Source organism: Silene latifolia, chromosome 4, assembly GCF_048544455.1.
Source record: "Silene latifolia isolate original U9 population chromosome 4, ASM4854445v1, whole genome shotgun sequence".
Classification (NCBI taxonomy): Eukaryota; Viridiplantae; Streptophyta; class Magnoliopsida; order Caryophyllales; family Caryophyllaceae; genus Silene; species Silene latifolia.
The window spans coordinates 20,332,891-20,355,471 of NC_133529.1; the positions used below are offsets into that span (position 1 = coordinate 20,332,891).

General features: G+C 42.7%; 2 protein-coding genes across 2 annotated transcripts; both read left to right on the forward strand.

The window, feature by feature from the left end:
- The first annotated feature begins 7,508 nt into the window (after positions 1-7,508).
- LOC141651201 (uncharacterized) lies at positions 7,509-8,654 on the forward strand. Its single transcript, XM_074458922.1, has one exon. It carries the CDS (start codon positions 7,509-7,511, stop codon positions 8,652-8,654), a length of 1,146 nt encoding a protein of 381 aa, XP_074315023.1.
- A 77-nt stretch (positions 8,655-8,731) lies between these two features.
- LOC141651202 (uncharacterized) lies at positions 8,732-15,672 on the forward strand. Its single transcript, XM_074458923.1, has 5 exons — positions 8,732-9,085; positions 9,170-9,571; positions 13,810-14,343; positions 14,461-15,057; positions 15,259-15,672. Exons 1-5 carry the CDS (start codon positions 8,732-8,734, stop codon positions 15,670-15,672), a joined length of 2,301 nt encoding a protein of 766 aa, XP_074315024.1.
- Positions 15,673-22,581: the final 6,909 nt, after the last annotated feature.

The following is a 22,581-nucleotide window of genomic DNA, read 5'->3' on the forward strand; positions in this document are numbered from 1 at the left end:
TGCAATAATAATGTATACAATAACAATAATACGATACAGAAAATCGTTCGGAAACCATCATCATAAGCAAACATGAGTTGATTAATCAAAACATAAGTGTCATCATTACAAAACACTAGCATGATCCAAACACAAATGAAAAGCCTTAATGATTATCCTCCAGACCCATATCAGTAGCATGCTTTAAAAATGTCTTTGGAGGTAACCCCTTAGTTAAAGGATCTGCTATATTGGCACTAGTCGTGATGTGCTCAATTGACACAGTGTTTTTCCGAACTTCCTCCTTAACTGATAGGTATTTCATTTCCATGTGTTTTATACCTTTAGAATACCTATCATTCTTGAAAAAGAAGACAATGCGGCATTATCACGTAAATTTTCAGCGCCTTGCAACAATGAAATTCATAATGCTAATCCCTAAAAGAAAGTTCCGCAACCATAAAGCTTGAATAGTAGCCTCAAAGCACGCTACAAATTCAGCTTCCATAGTGGATGAGGCAATAATTGTCTGTTTAGCACTCTTCCAGGAGATTGCCCCCCCCCCCCCCAGCTAAAACAAACACATAACCAAAGGTGCTTTTCCTTGAGTCCACACATCCTCCAAAATCTGAGTCGGCATATCCAATAACCTCAAGCTGATCAGTATGTCTATAAGTGAGCATTTTGCCCCTTGTTCCCTTTAAGTACCTTAAAACTTTCTTAGCCGCACTCCAATGACCCATTCTAGGATTGGACTGATTTCGACCCAACATACCCACTGCAAAACTTATGTCAGGTCTTGTACAGACCTGCGCATACATTAAGCTTCCAACTAGAGATGCATAAGGAAAGTTTTTCATGGCATTTCGTTCTAGTTCAGTCTTAGGACACATACTTAAGCTGAACTTATCCCCTTTCTGAATAGGAACATCATTGGGATTACATTTTACCATGTTAAATCTTTCTAAGACCTTCATGATATAGGCTTTCTGAGACAACCCTAATGTCCTTTGTGATCTATCTCGAGATATTTCCACCCCGATCACATAGGACGCCTCTCCCATATCTTTCATCTCAAAGTTGCTTGATAGAAAATCTTTAGTTTGATGTAATAGTCCCAAATCACGCTCATGATGAGTATATCATCGACATATAAGACCAAAAATGCAAACTTACTCCCACTGATCTTCAGGTATATACACTGAACAACAGTGTTTTCTTGAAACCCAAAGGAGGTGATGGTATTATGGAACTTAATATACCATTGCCGAGAAGCTTGCTTAAGCCCATAAATGGACTTCTTTAATATACAGACTTTGTCCTCTTTGTCATCAATAATGAAGCCTTCAGGCTGAGCCATATAGACTTCTTCTTCCAAACTCCCATTCAAGAATGCCGTTTTCACATCCATTTGATGTAGCTCTAAGTCAAAATGAGCTACTAAATCTAAAATGATCCGTAAAGAATCCTTTTTAGAAACTGGAGAGAAGGTTTCATTATAATCAATGCCTTCTTTCTGATTAAAGCCTTTAGCTACCAGTCTGGCTTTATGTCGTTCAATATTACCTAAGGAGTCGCGCTTGGTCTTAAAGACCCACTTGCAGTGACAAACCTTATGACCTACTGGTAAATTGACCAACTCCCAGACCTCATTCTTAGCCATAGACTCCATCTCTTCTTTCATGGCATTAATCCATTTATCGGAATCATCATTATTCATAGCTTGTGAAAACGTAACCGGATCATTATCCACACTAATGTCAAATTCACATTGATATACTTCATAGTCATCTGAAATAGCTGGCCTTCTAGGTCTTGTGGACCTTCTTAATGTTATTTCGTCTTTGTGTGTATCGACGCAACCCAAAGGCGATGTTATCATTCGGGAGTGGAGGATCATCAACATTAGGTTCCACAATATTGACTGAGTCAACATTATCATTATGTGGAACTTCATAAATAGAAATTGGGGGCAAAGGAACTGGAATTGCCACCCTAATCTCATTGACGACGACATCCCTTACCTGATCACTCCCACTAACTTCGCCATTTTCAAGGAATTTGGCATTTCCGGTTTCAACAATTCTTGTCTTGTGTGTAGGACAGTAAAACCTATACCCTTTGGAATTTTCTGGATAGCCGATAAAGAAACCATTAATGGTTCTAGGATCAAGCTTCCTTTCAAGTGGATTATAAATACGTGCCTCTGCTGGGCATCTCCATACATGTAAGTGTTGAAAACTCGGTTTCCATCCTTTCCACAGTTCAAATGGTGTCTTTGAAACTGCTTTACTGGGAACCCGATTTCCAACATACACAGCAGTCATAAGGGCATGCATCCACAACTTCATGGGTAGATTGGTATTACTCATCATTGTCCTCACAGCCTGTAATAGGGTTCGATTACGCCTCTCAGCAACACCATTCAACCATGGAGAACCAGGAGTTGTGTACTGAGGGACAATACCCAAACTTTCAAGGAGTTTTGCAAAAGGACCAGGATGTTGTCCTGATTCATCATATTTGCCATAATATTCACCACCCCTATCTGACCTTACGATTTTCACTTTCTTTCCCAATTGCCTTTCCACCTCCTTAATGTAAACCTCTAAAGCGTTTACTGATTGAGATTTTTCATGCAAAAGGTAAAGATAACAATAACGTGAATAATCATCAATAAAGGTGATGAAATATTTCTCTCCGCTCATGGAGGGAACATCAAATGGATCACATATGTATGTATGTATAATTTCTAAAAGAGTAGTGCTTCTTGTGGACCCTTTCTTGGTGTGTTTGGTTTGCTTACCTTTAATGCCTTCCACACACGTCCCAAAATCCGTAAAATCAAGAGAAGGTAGTATATTGTCTTTAACCAATATGCTCATTCTTTCTCTTGAAATATGGGCCAAACGTTTATGCCACAAGAAGAAGAAACTTTCATTAGACCTACCACGTTTCGAACTAACATTATTATGCAGGGAAACATTATGAGAAACACAAAGAGATTCTGAAAACAATTTATCTAAATAAATTCGATACAATCCGTTTTCCAAAATTCTAGAACCAACAAAAATATTGTCTCGAAACATACTGAAACAACCTTGTCCAAAACTTAATTTAAAACCATCATTATCTAATTTAGAAACTGAAATTAAATTGCGTCCGAAGGAGGGAACATAAAGGGTATCCTCCAACTTCAACTTAAATCCAGTGCTTAATTCCAAGCTAAACCTTCCAACGGCTTCTACGGAGGCTTTATCTTTATTCCCCATGTATAAGGAGGCCTCATTTGGATTTATGGTTCTTGTCGTAAGGAATCCCTGCAAGGAATTTGAAACATGTACATTAGAGCCTGAATCTAGCCACCATGTATTAGAAGGAACTTCAACATAATTTGATTCGAAACATACTAAAGCCAAAGGCTTACCCTTCTTTTTGAACCAATTCTTACGCTTTATGCGATCATTCGAAAGTGCTCGGGTTTTTTCGAAAAAAACAACTTTCACCGCTTCTTAATATCCTTCTTTATGCCGATCCAGACGACTTATCGGAAGGGCCGACTTCATGCCCTTTCTGTTTCCAAACTTACCCTTAGATTTCCGCTTACATGATGCACATGATGTGCCTGGATAAGCCAAGATTTTACTTGAGGCATCACCTCATCTTTCTGTTGATTCTTGCTTTGCTTCTGAACCGGTTTATTGGTCAATTCATTAACACTCCAAATTTCCTTAACAGTGTTGTAATGAAGATGGAAAGCATCAAACTTATCATGCAAAGAGTTGATGATAAATCAAGCGAACGGATCCTCAACTTTCATGCCCAGTTTTCCCAACTTAGTTTGCCAGATTCGTCATGTGTAACACATGTTGCAGCATGGTGGTTACACTCTCATTATACTTAGCAATGGTAAGTTCGGACATAAGCCTTCCACCTACCGCTTTATCGGTAGTCCGAAAGCGTTCCTTAATGATTTCCATGTACTTGCTTTGGCTGTGTTCAGACTGTCTCCGAAATGGAGGACTTAATGTTTGGTGCGGTGGTAAGACACAAAAACTTTAGGCAAAGCCTATCGATTTCTTCCACCCGATTTATACTCTTCAATTACTTCTTTACTCGCATCGAAAAGTTTGGTTCACCGGAGTGACCAATAAGCACTTGATCGAGTTCAAGGATCCCTAAATAGAACTCGAGATTCTCTTTCCATTAAGAGTAATTTGTACCATCATGTTGTGGAACAGCTTGGACACGATTATTGAGAGAGCTTTGCAAATCGATCGCATTATGAACAATGCTCAAAACATTAGGCTTTGAGTTTAACACACAATAGCAATTATGACTAAGACTTGAAACTTAAATGAGTAACTCATAAACATTTATCGAAAGTAAGTATAGTATCTGTGGACAACCTACACATGCTTAATTACATAATAGAGTATACCCTCCTTAATGAGTGTTTCACTTTAATGTCAGGTTACCTGTGGGTAAAACCTTAATACAAGTTACTTTACTCTCCTTAATGGGTGTTTTACTTTAATGTCGGGTTACCTGTGGGTAAAACCTTAATACAAGTTACTTTACCCCATTAGATGCTTAGTCGGAAATTCACTACATAATTTGAGTCCACTATGGCGAACCTCAACTTAATGTGAATGTTCAATATGATTCCATTATAAGATTTGATCGCGTACGAGATGAAATCACTGTGGTGAATTTCAACTTGTCATAATGCGAAAGTCTCTTACATTCGATATCAAATGATATATTTACACAAATAATATGTAGGCTTACAACAACAATATGATAATTATATTAACTTATGTACTTAATAACATAAATATCACACGAGCATACATAATCAAACATAAGGTATCGTAAACTATAATGCGAGAAGGAACTTATTCATGCTTAAGAGCTTCGATCGAGTGAAACATTAGCTCGATCGAGAACTATTATGAATAAAACAAAAAATCATAATTTTTAACCAAAAACGTCTTGAAACTCAATGAAGACGTCAGAATTAGGCTTAAAAACGCTAACCCTGCTATGCAGTCTGGTTTAGAACGCCGTTTAGACTCGAAAAACATTATTATAACATCAAAATCCGACACTCAAAACTGATGAACAAGAAACTCTGCGTGAATGATTGCTCGTGAATAGTGCTGTCGGTGAACAGTGTAGATGTGCGATAAAGAACCATAAACAATAAAATACAAACATCATACGAATTGAAATAATTCGATTAGGACATCATAAGAATTGAAATAATTCAATTAGGGCAGCGGAAACAATCATAATCAAACGAGTAAACAATCAACCATGAATGAAAATAATAACATCATAATTAAACATTAATTTCATTTAAAAGACATAATTGAAACATTAATCAGAACTATAATTGCAATCACAATCCTGCTCTGATACCACATGTAAACATAAATTTAGAGGATCTTGATTGCAGTGATAATTACAGATGAGTACTTACGTGGAGTAGTCATTAGATCTGATAAAGAGATTCCTTGAAATCAATAAGAAGATAAACTCCAATCTTTTACCTTCTCCTGCCTTCCTTATTCTCTAATTCTCTTCTTGTGTGTTTCTCTTAATGAATATGAATTAGGTTAAAACCACAAACAGGTGTAGCTTTTATTATATAGGTGGCAGGAGGGGCATAATTAGATAAGTGGGCCTAATATGTTAATGGCCTGTAAACATTAACCGTAATCCACTTAGTCTATTACTCCGACTAAAAACCCGAAACATCATATTTAGCTATTATCTATTAGAGTGACTGACGTCAGTAATTAGGTCCACATAATAGAGAATTAATATGATAATTCTTACAGTCGCACCACCTGGGTCATGTGATGCACAAAGGTTTCTCGTTATTTCAGCGCGGTAACGAGGTAGTGCTATTGGGCGTCGTTTATGGGGTTGCTAGTTGGGAGAACAAGGGCTATGAGAGCAGGTTTCTCGAGCTTGGTGGTGGTTGAATAGTGGCTGCCAATGGCCTATGTTAGGCCCAAAATATGGATATGGGCTGATCCAGGTTAGCGGGCCTGGAAGCAGTGTGGGACGCAGGGCATCAGGGAGCTAGGGTGGCAGTATCTGCGTGCGGCGCAAGGCACAGGCCTTGGATTCGTGTGGAAGAGGTATATGGGAACTCCATCACTTATCATATCTAGAGAAGGAAAGTCCTATTACGTGTAAAATTAGGGATACTTGGAGGAGAAGCAAGAAACCCTAGATGAGCAAGCTCCACTATATAAGGAGCCTCAATACAAAGAAGGAAGAGCATCGAAAAATACGAGATTAATACTCTAGCCTCCATAAGCATAAACGTCCGAACTGTACTTCCCCACGAATTATAGTGAAAATCTTGGTGGGATTCCGTCTCCTCCCGCAGTTGTTTCCCAAATTGGGTTTTCCGCGTCACCAAAATTGCTTGTGTTATTCACTTACGTTACGCATTCAAACTATCATTCAACAAACAAATAATCGTAATTCAGACCTGACAATAAGACCGCTTTAACCCTAATTGGTAGAATTTTACCAAAACAGTTTGGCGCCCACCGTGGGGCATACCGGTCGTCTTCGTTAGTTGGTCTACATAGCAAACACAACATGTCCGGACACTAAGAAACCAGCTCAGGCAACGCAGGCGGTGCCCCAACAACACGGGCACCATCTCCCACAGCAGCAACGGCTCGCACAACCCCGGTTCAACCCGCCAGTGCCGTCCAGATACCAGCCGTCAAGCAAAGTCAGAGTTCCCAGGCAGCGGCAAGCCCATCTTCGGAGAGAGTCCAGGCTAGAGACTCGGGAGTCGTCCAGGGACGGCAAGGAATCCCACAACCTTGGAAAGGAGCACAATCTAGGCAACAAGCTCAGGCTCCTCCGAGACCCACCAGCATCATGATAAACGGATTGGACACTCTAGCAAAGACAATCCGAGCAATGCAGAACGAGAACAGGAGCATGAGGTCCCAGATGGAAGAAGACAACAGCTTCCTCCGAGCCCAGATCAACGAATTAAGAAGCCATGCTGCCAATTCAGCCCCTTGGATGCAGGAAGATAGATCCAGGGGACCCCCAGGAGAAGACAGGGATCGGAGGCAGACGCGGACGATGCCACGCGACATAGCAACCAGGTTGGACATGGACACAACACCACAACCAAGGGGAGGCCTGGTCCCGACAGGACTGGGAGCACTGACGCCAGACGTCGAGCCGATACGCCAAGATCCGACACCCATGTCGGATGCGTAAGACGTAAATGAACGAATGGCACCACGACCCGGTGACCAGAGATCCAATCACAAACCGAACTGAGTATACCTGGGAAAGCAGCATGGCCGCAGCAGCACCACAAATACACCAACCGGCAATCTCAGAACAACAAGACCTCGTAAGAGCGCCAGCCACCGGAGCACCAGCGACCCACCGGGAGAGAGGCGTACATAGAGCAGCAGTACCAGGAACTACGCAGTCTCCTCCGGAGGGTCCCAGGGATGCCGCTACCTATGTAGATGGCCGCCCCAGAAAGCTACGCCGACTCGCCTTTCACTGACGATATAGCCGCAGTGGCCTTGCCAAAAGGATTCAACGTCCCAACAATGACTCTCTTCGATGGAACCACATACCCCTGCGACCATATTAGCCAGTTTAAGCAGAAAATGATGGTGACTACGGCAGCAAGAGCCTCGAAGGAGGCATGTATGTGTAAAGGATTTGGTTCAACCATAACCGGAGCAGCGCTACAATGGTTTGTTGGTTTACCTAACGGATCCATATCTTCATTCGCTGATTTGGTCAACACCTTCAATCAGCAATTCTCTAGCAGCCGGAGAACACCGAAGCAGCCAAGCGATCTGTACAGGATTGTTCAAGAAATAGGCGAATCAATCAAAGACTACGTCACCAGGTTCAACGCAGAGAAAGTCTCAATACGAGGCTACGACACGCCCACCGCCATCAACGCCTTCAGGCAGGGCCTGGATAAGGAATCAGATATCTACAAAGAATTAACGATGCATCCTTGTGAAAGATTCGAAGAAGTCCGGCAAAGAGCTACAGCGGCACTAAGATTAGAAGAGGATATACAAGCTAGAAAGGGAATGTCAAACTTCGACAAGCCTAACAGGAAGATCTCAACAGAAAAGAAAGACGAACGAGCTAAGCCATACAACAGACCCAACATCAGCAGAGTAGCAGAAAAAACCCAGCAAATTGACGACTCACAGCATCCTCCCAAGTTATCTGAGTACGGATTCAACACGGGAATGGAAGGGCTGCTGAAAGCATTAAGAGGCTTAGGTGATCAGGTGAGGTGGCCAAAGCCTCCTACACAGAGTCGACCCAATGACGACAGAGACAGCAGCAAGAGGTGCGAGTGTCATCAGGATATCGGACACAGAACAGAAGACTGCTACAGGTTGCGCAGGGAAGTGAATTTCCAGGTACGCAAGGGAAACCTGGACCACCTGTTATCACGTGGAGGCAAGCATGACAGGAAAGAGGCAGCAAACCAGATGCTTCCTTCTGCCCCACCCATATGCACGAAAATTATTAACGTGATAACATGCGGGTCCGAGTTGTCAGGTTTAACATACTCCGCAGCCAAGAGGAAAGCCACCGAAAGTAAAGGGATCATCCAGAAACTTTATACAGAGTGAGCCAGAGCAATTTACCCTTAGTCACTTTCGACGAAACTAACATAGAAAGCGGCGCAGAACCACATGATGATGCCCTGATGATAACATTGTCCATTGAAAATTGCACTGTACGGAAAGCATTAGTAGATACGGGAAATTCTGTGAACCTCATTATGCTGGAAACTCTCAAAATCATGGGTTTCGATAAAGAGAATCTGATAAAGAAGTCTGTACTCCTGGTGGGATTCAATGGCGAGACAGCACATTCGGTAGGTGAGATAACCATTCCAACGTATATTGAAGGAGTTAACAAACTGGTGAGGTACCTAGTCATTGAGGGCCCAACTACTTATAACGTAATACTAGGGAGACCATGGTTGCATCAGATGAAGGCAGTTCCCTCAACGTATCACCAGTGTCTCAAGTTCCCAACACCATGGGGCACCGTCACAGTGAAGGGGGATCAAGAGGAGTCTAGGAATTGCTACGCTCAAGCCCTGAAAGCTATAACCAGGTTTCCCTCATAGCAATTACAGGACCGGGGTGCCTCGAAAGAATACAAGGAACCACCCTCGGAGGAACTAGACCAGGTCCACCTGGACGAGGCGCACCCGGACAGTACAGTGCTAATTGGAGCAACCTGCAGTGAGGAGCTACGCGATCAGTTGACTCAGTTTCTAAAAGCGAACATGGAATGTTTTGCTTGGTCCCACGATGATATGATCGGTATAGACCCATCCGTTATTTCACATAAGTTAAGCGTGAACCCAGGCTGCACCCCGGTACAACAGAAAAGAAGAAAATTCGCGGCAGAACGAAACGAGGTCATCAACAAAGAGGTAGACAGTCTCTTGGCAGCAGGTAAAATCAGAGAAGTTAGCTACCCTGAATGGCTTTCTAATGTGGTAGTAGTGCCCAAGAAAAATGGGAAATGGAGGGTATGCGTAGACTTCACAGATTTAAACAAAGCTTGCCCCAAGGACTCATACATACGGACGTATGTGGACCTATGTCAATTACCGCTAGAGATGGCTATAGATATTTTATCACTTTCACGGACGATTTGAGTAGATACGGATATGTCTACTTAATGAAGCATAAAAGTGAGTCCTTTGAGAAATTCAAGGAATACCAGAATAGGGTCAGAACCAACTGGGTAGAAAGATTAAAGCACTCCGTTCGGATCGGGGTGGCGAATATCTTTCAAATGAGTTTGATCAACACCAAAGATCGTGGAATCGCTCTCTGATTAACTCCACCTGAACACCTCAATTAAATGGTGTGTCCGAATGGAGAAATCGAACCTTACTTGATATGGTTCGATCCATGATGAGTCACACCGTAGTGCCTGATTCATTATGGGATTATGCTCTTTTGTCAGCTGCTCTTATACTTAACTGAAGTCCGTCTAAAGCTGTAGACAAGACTTCATATGAAATGTGGAACGGAACGGTACCTAACTTGTCCTTTATTCGGGTTTGGGGCTGCGAGGCTTATGTCAAGTGGAGACACGAGGATAAGCTCGGCCCGCGATCGGTCAAGACATACTTTATAGGTTATCCAAAAGGAACATTTGGTCATTACTTCTATTCGCCTACCAAACATCGAGTATTTGTTGCGGCTAGTGCGACGTTCTTAGAGAAAGAATTTCTCGAGAACAAGTCGAGTAATAGAACCTTCGAGCAGTCGGAGATTCCAGAACCAACAACCGAGGAACAGCTGGAGGAAGCTGTACCTCCAACTGATGATACGGTTAATATTCCTGAGGAACCTAGGAGGTCGGGTAGAGACTCTCATCCTCCGGACAGATACATTGGTATGGTCGAGGAGAATGATATTTTACTTCTAGAAAGTAATGAACCCGCAACCTATAAAGGTGCTATGGCCTGTTCCGACTCAAAGCTATGGCTCGAAGCCATGCAATCCGAGATGGACTCCATGTATGAGAATAACGTATGGGATCTAGTTGATTTACCTAATAAGGTAAAACCTCTACAGTGCAAATGGCTTTATAAAATAAAGCGTTCTGTAGACGTGCAACCAGATATCTATAAAGCACGACTTGTGGCAAAAGGTTTCACTCAAGTGCAAGGATTGCATTATGATGAGATTTTTGCACCTGTAGTCATGCTACGTTCCATTCGGATAATCTTAGCGATTGCCGCATTTCACGATTATGAGATTTGGCAAATGGATGTAAAAACCGCCTTTTTAAACGGTTATTTGGAGGAAGAGTTGTACATGGTGCAACCCGAAGGTTTCATAGATCCTAAACATCCTAAGAAAGTATGCAAGCTTAAGCGTTCCATTTATGGACTTAAGCAAGCTTCTCGGAGTTGGAATCATCGTTTCGACCAAGTGATAAAGGAGTATGGTTTCACTCGATCGGTCGAGGAACCATGCTTATATATCAAGTCGAGTGGGAGCAAGATTGTATTCTTGATATTGTATGTCGATGACATACTCTTGATTGGGAATGACATTCCTCTCCTATCTTCGGTTAAAGATGGTTGAAGAACCATTTCCAGATGAAAGATATGGGTGAAGCACAGCGTATTTTGGGAATCCGTATCTACCGAGATAGATCACGACGGACGTTATCACTTAGTCAGGAGTCTTATCTAGATAAGGTTCTTGAGAGGTTCAGCATGACCAACTCCAAGAAGGGGAACCTTCCTATGACGACTGGGATGCAGTTGAGCAAGTCTCGATCACCCACGGCCTGAAGGTATTGAGCGCATGAGTCGTGTTCCTTATGCTTCTGCAATAGGATCGATCATGTATGCCATGATATGCACACGTCCAGACGTGGCATATGCATTGAGTATGACGAGTCGGTACCAAAAGACTCCAGGTGAAACACACTGGATAGCAGTCAAAAATATCCTCAAGTACCTACGGAGGACTAAGGATTGGGTATTGACTTATGGAGGCGATACTAAGCTATGCGCAACCGATTCTGAGCAGATGCTAGCTTCCAAACGGATCGAGATGATTCAAAATCTCAGTCCGGGTTCGTCTTCACTCTTAATGGTGCTGCGGTCAGCTGGAAGAGTTCCAAACAGAGTGTTGTAGCAGATTCTACTACTGAATCCGAGTACTATGCCGCTTCGGAGGTAGCAAAGGAAGCGATATGGATGCGTCAATTCTTACAAGGGCTTTCAGTAGTTCCTTGTTCGAATGACCCGATCACCATCTATTGTGACAATAGAGGTGCCATCTTCCAGGCTAAGGAGCCAAAGTCTAGCAACAAATCTAGACATGTACTTCGGAAGGCTCACCTGATCCGTGATTACGTGGAGCAAGAAGAGATAGTGATTGACAAGATTGCGACGGATGATAACATCGCGGATCCTCTCACCAAACCGTTGAATTATGATAAGCATGTAGGGCATGTTAATTCCATGGGAATCAAACATGTTCCTAAGTTGTAGTACTTGATTATGGATTTGATACATTATCTTTTTCATATATTATTTATAACTTCATCGTTTTATATATATAATATTTTGTTTTTCATGTGGATTGTACTGACAACATTGAACGCCACAAAGTGAACTGAATTACATTATATTTGCTTTGGTCCGTAATCGCCAATGTGAGCTGATAACTCCGGCTATTATATTGTGCAGTCGATTGATGGTGGGTTCAACGAGCCATAAGTTAAACGGTTGACTAATCGATCACCGATACGAGATTATGACGATGCCTCGTAGGACAACTTTTGTGACAACGTAATGGAGTCCTAAATGTTTTATAACATTTGGTGCCAGGTCGTGGATAGGACATCCATTGTGTACCTAGAGTTGATTCTTTTGACTATCAATTGTCTCTTGGGATTAAGGCAGTCTTTGGGTGACTTTGGTTTCTTTCTCACGGTCTACCGTAACTGGGGCCAAGTAGATTTTTTCTGGGTCATTTCATACTGTGCTTACGTCTGCAGGATTCGAGTTGAGGAAAATATCCATCCCTTATCAGGTATAGTTATTTCTCAGGGCCACTCGAGGAGTAGTAACTGAAATGCATGGCCATGCTCGAATGATGATTCGTTTATCAGTTAAGTTACTCTCTAGTCGGGGAAACCACTCTTGATAATGATCGCTTGTAAAATACGACCTTTGTGAATTCGGATTTGCAAATTGTTTTACATTGAGTGGGAGAAATTTTAAAGGATATGAGAATCGGTTATCGCACATACACTTGTGAGGACAAGTGGGAGTTTGTTGGAGCTTGTGTCCTCCACAAATTAGTGAGATAACATTTGTAAATCTCTTATAGGTTCACAAGGGTATACTTCGTATATTTAATCAGTTGATTAACGTTTACCTAATAACGGTTGGCTTGCTAGAAAGTTTGACGTTATTATCATACAGATGGCGGTAATCAACTGGTCCCTAAAGGTCACACCTATAGGACGTATTTGAGAAATGTGGTTATAGAAATATAATTACATTGATGCCCAAAATGACTAAAAAGTTAGTCAATGTGTTGATGAGATAATTATTTAATGAAAATTAAATAATATTAAGTTGAGACGAATTAATCATCAATTAAATAAATTAAATATAATAAGTTATATTTAATTAAATATATATAAGGTTAGTTTGGACGAATTAATCTGTTAATTCGTAATTAAATATAATCAGTTGTATTTAATATCAACAAGCTGAATGTGTCATAGTGGTAATAGTGAGGGTACACAAGCCAAGAGGTCATGGGTTCGATCCTCACTAGATGACAATTCAACACATATTATATATTTTTGGAAAGACCAAAATAAAGAGATTTTTGCTCCATAATTCGGTCCGATGGCCGAAAATTAGGGAAGTAATTTTCTTTCCTAATTGATTTCGGATTTCGGTCTATATAAAAAGAAAGGTAGAGAATTATTTCTAACCTAATTCTTTTTCTGACCTGGCCTACTCTTTCTCATCACAAAAACACAAAGACAATAAAATTTTACAGAAAATTTTAGATTGATTTCTAGCATAATCAAAGGGTATATCTCAGATCGTCTTGGGTGCAACTAATAGGCGAATATCAATTTTGATATTGTTCTTAGGCCAATTTTGCTAGGACCTGAGGTTAATTCTAAATCCTTTTACTTTTGTTTATGTATTTTATTTTATGACCTTAGATCGTCTTTATTAAATCGTTATAATCCTTCATGTTAAAGGGAAGTATACAGATTATGAGGAAGCCCGAACTTTCGGGCAGAATGACTAAATGGTCAGTGCATCTTAGTGGGTATGACTTGCAGTTCGAACCCAGAACAACAATAAAATCCCAAGCCTTAGCAGATTTCGTCTCTGACTTCTGCCCTGCTACCCGCAGGGAGGCAGAAAAAGGAATGCTGACAATAGTGGGAAATCAGGATAGCGGAATATGGACCTTATACATTGAAAGAGCCTCAAATGCAAGAGGGGCTGGTGTAGGTTTGGTCCTCCGATCACCTAAAGGTGATATGATAGTACAAGCTGTTAGGTGTGAGTCCAAAGCAACCAACAACGAAGCCGAGTATGAAGCCCTTATACTTGGGATGCAGATGGCGTCGGGGCTTAAGGTGAGGAACCTGAGGGTGTATAGCGATTCCTTATTTGTGGTGAATCATGTAAACAACGAATACGTGACACGTGATTCAAAGATGATAGCCTACCTGAAGATAGCCACAGAGCAAAAGTCAAAGTTTAGGACGTTCAAAATAACTCAGGTGCCGCGAGATCAGAACGTGGAGGCAGACGCCCTGGCCACGTTAGGGGCCACCTTCCAGCCCACAGAACTGTCAAATATACCTATCACCCACGTATTGACCCCAGCCATTCAGTAGGAGCCAGACCAGAATCCGTTGAAGGAAGCAGCACACGTGCAGTATACGCAGGAGGCCAGGACTCTGGTTTCCAGTGAAGGACAGCAGAATCCAGATTGGAGAGTACCGTACGTAAATTGGCTAAAGGATGGGACGCTCCTCGAGGACAAAAAGGAAGCACAAAGTTTCAGGATAAAGGCCTCCAGGTATATCTTGATCGATAACATTCTCTTTAGAAAATCGTTGGCAGGACCATGCCTCAGGTGCTTGAGCCGAAAGAAGGCAGAAACGGTGTTGCACGATGTACACAACGGAGAGTGCGGGAACCACGCTGGAGGACGAAGTTTGTTTAACAAAATCCTGAGACAGGGGTATTTCTGGCCCACCATGCGCACAAATGCCGTTAATCATGCCAAACGCTGTGAATCATGTCAAAAGGTGGCTCCAGCAATCCATCAGCCGACGGAACCAATGCATCCAAGTATCTCTCCATGGCCATTCATGATGTGGGGCATGGACATAGTGGGTAAGCTGCCCAGGGCTCCAGGAAACAGAGTGTATATGCTAGTCATGACTGATTACTTTTCAAAGTGGATTGAATTAGAGGCAATGACAGAGGTAAAAGAGCGGCAGGTGATCTCTTTTATCAAACGCAACATCATAAGCAGATTTGGGATACCATCCGAGATCATTTGTGACAATGGATCCCAGTTCATATCAGATAACACCGAGGGCTTCTGTTCTCGCTAGAACATAACACTGAGAAAGTCAGCCCCCAGATATCCACTGACTAACGGCTAAGCCGAGTCCAGTAATAAGATCATTGTGGAGAATCTCAGAAAGCGGCTGGAGGAATTGGGAGAAAAGTGGGCAGATGAGCTACCAATAGTACTCTGGGCAGATAGGACAACACCAAAGGTGGCAACAGGCCAAACTCCATTCAGCCTCGTATACGGAGCAGAGGCAGTAATACCCTCCGAAGTTCTGGTACCCACGCGTAGATATGGTTGTCAAACAGCAGAGCAGAACCAGGCTGAAATGGCTAGTAGCCTGGATACAGTTGATGAGCTGAGAGAAAGCGCTTACATACGTATGGCGTCATATAAACAATCTGTAGCCAAGACATATAACAAGAATGTCAAAATCAAGACCCTCGCAGTAGGGGACCTTGTACTCAGAAGGGTATTTGAAAATACCAAGAACTACAAAGCAGGCAAGTTCGCCTACAAATAGGAAGGACCATATCAGGTTGAGAGCATTGTCAAATCCTGGATAAACCCTGGAACATTCGTCACTTAAAACGGTACTTTGTCTGACAAAGTGCCAAAACTTTAGTGTATAAAGGACCTTTCAAAAGTCCGTGAAGCAAAAAAAAAAAAAGGAGGGAAGTGGGGTGGGGGGAGGGGGGGGGGGGGGGGGTAGTATATGCTTTAGGTACTGGTGTGTTTTATTTTTTAGAAAACTTTTTTACTTTTACTTATTTTCCCTACTTTTCATTTTTTGAGCCAATGGAGTCGTTTTTAAACCAAGTAGTCCAGGCTGTGGCTTCCTAGATCCAGTTGTTGCCCTGGAACACCATGAGATAGCACCAGGTAATTTGCACTACTTTGGAGATCATTATGCTTCTACGAGGAAAGGCTTTGATACTAATGTTGGTTGCTTGTTAGATGAGGAACACTTTGAGGTCCACCTACGCCATGTGAGGTCGCGAGACGTTTACTAAGTCAAGCCACATGGGGAGCATACGCCGAGGTAGCGCGCAGGGTACGGCATGCTAAGACCACCTATACCTCGACGTTAATCTCAGTAAATCCATAGCTATGACGTAGAGCCATAAGTGCATGCACAAAATTTCAAACGTCTGGAACCACAAGGAACGCAACATTCCTTGTTAGTCAGAAACAATCAATGAAGGTACGCTCTAATCAGCTAATCCTAGTGATAAGATATTTTACGTCATGGGTAAAATATCTTATCAAATATCTATCACCAGGGGCAAGGGTTGTGCACCTGGAGCCAGGTCAGCCTCCTGAATATATCTATGTGGAATTAAAACTCCAGAAACCAATGTCAAAAACGCAAGTATAACAAAAGGAGGGCCTAAAAGCTAGGCCCAGCGCTACTTCAAATTAAGGCGCCTGCTACTTATAGCAGGCACCATCAAAGTTTCAAAGCTCGCATACCAGCAGGCGCAAAACAAACCAAAATAAAAAGAGTTTGGAAATATAAGTACAAACTTGCGCCACACAGGGCCAAGTCCCCAGATAATTTAAAGTAAAAATCTTAAGAGAGGCCAATCCTCTCAATAGCTGCATCCTGACCAGTACTCTGCTCCCCATGTTCCATCTGCTTCTCTGTTACAGGTACCTGAACCGCCTCTGGGGTCACAGTAGCGTTGTCACCAGTCTCCTCAGCCAGGATCTCCTCTACAGCATTAATCCTAGAGATAGCCCCAGAGATATCCATGGCAGTGAAATCAGGTTCCGGATCAACAGCCTCAGCGTCAGGAGGGAACAGGGCGCTCAGATCCATACCATTGGGAAAGGCACGAGCAAACTCAGCCAGCTCCTTCTCCAGGTTCCAAGATGTGTGCCTCCCCTCAGTATAAGCACGGATACAGTCAATCCTTCCCTCAAAGGCAGTGTAGGCTCCCACGTTCCTGGCCAGCTCTGCCATCTCTTTAGCACGAGCCTCTGCCTTTGTCAGCCCAGAAGTCAGAACGCAGTTGGCCTACTGCGTCCTCGCAAGCTGATCTTTGGCTGCCTCCTTTTCCTTTTTGGCCGCGTGAAGCTGCTCCCTCAGTTTGGCACAGGTGGCTGTGAGCTCCTTGTTTTTCCCAACAGAAGCCAGGCACTCAACCTTGGCCCTTTGCAACATATTGCGGAGGTAGAGGGACGATTGAAGAGCCTACAATATAGAAAACCTCCAATCAGAGAAGCACAGGGGCAAAAGAAAACAAAAAGGACGGTAGAAAGTAGACTCACCAGGAAGCAGTGTTCAGCAGCTAGGTCAGTCATCTCCTGGTGGTCAGTCTCATCAAATGTCCTGGAGCAAGCCGGAGTCAGGAGCCTCTCCAATGCAGGCCAATAATTGGCACGTTCAGTATCCCCAAAGTTAGCAGGGAAGCGCAGCAGTAGGTCATCAACATGGATAGGGGACCCAGGGGCACGTGATATTGGGGTTACCTCGATAGGTTCTGGAGCAGTTCTTGAGGTGGATCTCTTTCTTGAAGAGGCAGGCGAGGTAACGGAGTCAGCAGTTCTTTTCCTGGCTTGACGCATCAGAATCTCAGAAGCAGAGGGTCTAGCAGTTCCTATGGAGGTACCAGGACACAAAAGGTCAGAATAAAGGGCAAATGGATGTGGAAGCTTTTGGAAGCCAGAAGAGAACATTTACTAGAGGACATGGTTTCTTCAGTGGCGGAGTCGTCTAAACCAGAGAGCAGGAGGGGGAACAGTCTGCGGTCTTCAGGGATAGAGAAGAGCTTGACAACAGAGATTTCTTCGTCTTCAAATTTCTCAGGATTCTTGAGTTCTGCATCAAATCAAAGAGTAAGAACAGTTAGTGACAGGGGCAATCAAAAATAGACATGCAAATACACTTACTCTTGGTAAAACCCGAGTGCTGGAACAAATAATCAGCATGGAAAGGGAGTGAGTCAAGCCTGACGTAGAAGAAATCTTCGTACCACCCATCATCTTTCCCTTTAGCCGCCGATTGAAGGAAGTTTTCAGTCTTCTCCACGGCCCTGAAGATGTATTGGCCGTTCCCTAACGACCGGCACTCAAACCTATGGGCCAGATCTGACAACCCAATCCCAGCGTCCAGACTATTGTTCAAAGCGACAGTGTACAGAAGGATCCTCCATGTATAAAGGGCGATTTGGGTCATGGGAAGGGAGTTCAGGCGGATGAACTCTTGGATCATCAGGGGAAAGGGGAATTTAAGGCCAAGGACGAAATGGTAGGTATACAGGCAGATCCACCCTACACGAAAGGCGTCTGCCTTCTGACCAGGTTTGGGGATGTGGATCACCACATCATCACCTAGGCCAAGCAGGGCTTTGATCCTAGGGATGTCCTCTTGGGTTAGGTGGGAGTCACAAGAATGCGGTTTTTTGAGGACTCCCTGCGAAGAGAAGTCGTCGTCCTCGATGAGGTCAATGGTATTAGACGAAAATGATGTAAATCGGGTTTTGGCCATGATAAATGGGGAGAGAGAAGTGAGAATACCTGAAAATACGGAGGAAGGCGGCGCTGAAAGTGAAAGGACGTTGAGAGGATGGGTTTGGGGAGACGGAAAGTTTGAGAGTTTTGAGGAAGTGAAATGATTGATGAGAGAGAAGGTGGGGGGACAGATGAGATTAAATAGGATGAGTTGGTTGGAGTTTTGAAAATGTGAATTGAAAAGGAGTATGCGAGAAGTCACTCAACGATACACTGCAATTTCCCGCGCAAATAATTAGGGTTGGACTTTCGCGGATGATGCGTGTATTTTATATAAGGTTTTTACCTCATTTCTACACGCATTTCTGTACTATTTACGTGGCATCTAGCTACAAATACCCCTGAATAGTCTACTTTGGTTCGTTTTATGTAAATTGCAGGAATAAACCGAAGAGGAGCTAAATCAAGCCTAAACTCATCCCATTTGCATGCATTTATGGAGAACAAGGAGCCGGAGCTTGGAATCTATCACTTTGAAGACGCGGGAGCTGGTTTCGGAAGGTGTCATAGTGTCTAACGTGCCAAAATAGCTCGATCGACTACTTTTCTAGTCGATCGAATGCTTTATATACTGAAGGTTACTCGATCGAGCAGTTCGAGTATTCAATCGAGAAGACATTACAAGGAGTTACTCGATCGAGTGGTTTATTTCCACTCGATCGAGGGGTTTGTCGCTTAGTTGCTCGATCGAGTGGTTTATTTCTACTCGATCGAGTGGTTTTGCCTGTAATAGAGTTTTTCCGCCTAATTTCGTATGGGCTTTTGTAATTAGGCTATGAACTAGGTTTAGAGGAGGATTTTCGTATACTACTAAATACAGTAGATCGCGTAACTCTTCCGGGGGGACTTTCACTCTATATTTTTCTACTGCTTCTTCATTTTTATTTTTCTTCTACCCTTTGCTACTCGGATTCGGATTTGTGATCGGTATTATTATTCCTTTTAAATTCCTTAATCATAATTGTTGTTTTATTCCTATCTTTCTTTTATTGTTGTCATCATTACCCTATTCAATCTTTACTAGCTTTATTATCATGTTTAATTCCTATTATTTATATGTTATTGTTGTTAATTCGATGATGATGCATAGCTAAATTCCCTTGCTAAGACTAGGGGATCCATGATTATGAAGGGATAGTGATTGAATTATTAGGTTAATGCTGGTGTAGTCCTTGTTGTTAATCGCTGCATTTATTTGTATCTGTCTAATTGAGTCGACGCAATTAGGCATTTAAATCATAGTAAACCTTGACCTGGACCGGAAGGTTGGAAGGGGTGAGACTCGTAGCGAACATTAGGGCACTGTAGTGAGGGCGGAAGCTAAGCTATTTGTGCTTTAGGGCGAATTGAGACCGGAAGGAGATTTTCACTACTCCTTGGACCATACTTGCATTGACCTGAGACCTAGATTACTTGACCGAATGATCATGGTGAATCGTCTGTCTTAGCTTCTTTCTTTATCTGCTTAATCCTTTTTCTTTGCCTTTTCTCTTTCTCATTCTCATTAGTTTAGAACAATTAGTCAAATACAACCCCCCAGTTTGGTTACCGTGACGAACTTAGACAAAGCTAACATTTTCCCATCTCCCTGTGGAGATCGACCCGACTTCTCTAGCTATATTAGTTAGAGCCAGTTGGTTATTTTTGATAGGTATACGACACCACATCAAATTTTGGCGCCTTGCCGGGAGGTGGCGCAATTTTGTTGCTTTATTTAAGTTTGTCTCTCGTCTCAAGGAATTTATTCCTTGAGACTGATCTCATTTTTGCGAAGTTTTTGATTAGTTTTGCAGATTATCTGTTCTATAAGAGAACATCGTCGCACCTGCTTTGCTTTGTAAATTCTATTTGCCAGGATGCCTAATATAGCCAGCCATTCAGAGCCTAATGTGGATTCGCTTCCAAAAGGTTTCCTATTACCCACTACTGAGTCGGGAACCTTTGGAATCCACCCATCTTACATACAGCTGGTCGAGAGAAATCTCTTTGGGGGGTACACAAGAAGATCCATGCGAGGCATATAGAGTTTGTTTACGAGTATTGCTCTACCATTCCTCTTCTTCTTTGGGTGACACAGACAAAGTGAAGGGAGTTCTTTTTCCCTTTTCTTTAGCTGATGATGCCCGGGAATGGTTGAGGGATCTAGATAAGGAGGCAGCCGGTGTAACCGACTGGAGTTCCCTTGCTTTGGCCTTTTACAGGTGATATTTCCCACCGCAGCGCACCAATGCCTTGAGAGCTCAGATTACTTCTTTTGAGCAATTGCCTACCGAAGACTTGGATGGGGCTTGGACTAGGTTCAAGAAGCTTGTCCGTTATGTGCCTCACCATGGGTTCAAGCGTTGGTTCCTTTGCACCCAATTTTACAACGGGTTATATCGGAACCAGAGAGCTATTCTTGATAGTGTAGCTAAGGGGAGATTCACTAAAAACGTGGAAGATGATCAAGGGTGGTGTCTTATTAAAGAGATGACTATCCATGTTGCAGAATATTGAAATCCCCGAGGTAGTGGGCAAGTTAATGAATTGGTAGCAGCTGCAGTGGAAAGTCCTAGCAAAAGTCTAGGTAATGTGGAGATTACGGAAGCTATAGGTGAGAGTGCACAGGTTTGTTCAATTACTGAGCATGTGGAGTTATGTGGTAGATGTGGCATGGAAGGGCATGACCCTATTGATTGTCTGGCAAGTATAGAGCATGTCCTTACTTATCAAAAATACAAGCAAGGAGTCCCTTTTTCTCAATTATACGAGGAAATGAAGAATAATTCTACTCTTTCTACGCCGGCGCCGCAGCCGGTCTCTCCTTCTACAAACGAGGAAATTGCCGAACTGAAATCCTTGATGTTGAACTTAGCACAACAGTTTGGGGAGAAATGTAGCAAGAATGAAACTGTTATAGTGGAGTTGAGAGAACAAGTCGCGCAGTTAACACTCGCGAAAGACCAAGCTAACCATCCACCTACATGTGATCCAGATAATGCAACGAATCTCTGAAGTGGCTTTGTTCATGAGGGGCCAAAAGTACCAGAAGACGGGGTTGTGACAGCTGAAAATACCCCGAATGATGATTTGGATGAATTTCTAGACGAAATCCTTGCTGCGTGTTGTCCAGACACTCGATCGAGTGAAAAATCTACTCGATCGAGTGAAATTCTCCATCCAATCACTCGATCGAGTGATAAAAGTGGTCGATCGAGTATTGCCCAAATTACAGATGGTCGATCGAGTGATATTTTTACTCGATCGAGTGAACAAAGTGGTCGATCGAGTAAAATCACTCGATCGAGTGATAAAGATGGTCGATCGAGTAAAGTCCAAGACAAAACCACTCGATCGAGTGGTGAAAGTACTCGATCGAGTACCAGAAGCAGCGGAGACCCTATTTTGATATCTAATTCTGCTACCGTATCATCTTCCCCTGCCGTGGAGACATCACACACTGATAAAGGTAAAGAGAAAGTCGCGGGTCCACTCATTGCTACCAGAGTATCCTTTCCAAGTCGTCTGAAGGACGCGAAAGTCGAGCGACGGTACGGTAAGTTTGTGGACGTTGTGAAGAACCTTCAGGTAACTGTCCCTTTTACCGAACTTGTTACCCAGGTACCTACTTACGCTAAATTTATGAAAGATATTGTGACGCGTAGGAGAGAGCTAAGTGAATTTGAGACCATTTCATTTATGGAAGAGTCTAGTAATTTAATTTTAAATAAGGCTCCACCTAAAATGAAAGACCCGGGTAGCTTTTCTATTACCTGTGTTATAGGCAATGTGGTTATTGATAAGGCTCTTTGTGATTTAGGAGCCAGCGTCAATGTCATGCCCCTATCTGTCTGCAAGAAATTGAATATGGATCATATTAAATTGGCAAAAATTATCCTACAGATGGCTGATAGATCTGTTAGGAGACCCTTGGGTG

Coding starts and splice junctions, on each gene's coding strand:
- LOC141651201 (XM_074458922.1), top strand. CDS start 7,509: ATGGCCGCCCCAGAAAGCTACGCCGACTCGCCTTTCACTGACGATATA.
- LOC141651202 (XM_074458923.1), top strand. CDS start 8,732: ATGATAACATTGTCCATTGAAAATTGCACTGTACGGAAAGCATTAGTA. Junction 9,572..13,809: donor AGAAAAATGGGAAATGGAGG/GTATGCGTAGAC, acceptor TTCATGTTAAAG/GGAAGTATACAGATTATGAG. Junction 15,058..15,258: donor AATTAGAGGCAATGACAGAG/GTAAAAGAGCGG, acceptor TCCAGTAATAAG/ATCATTGTGGAGAATCTCAG.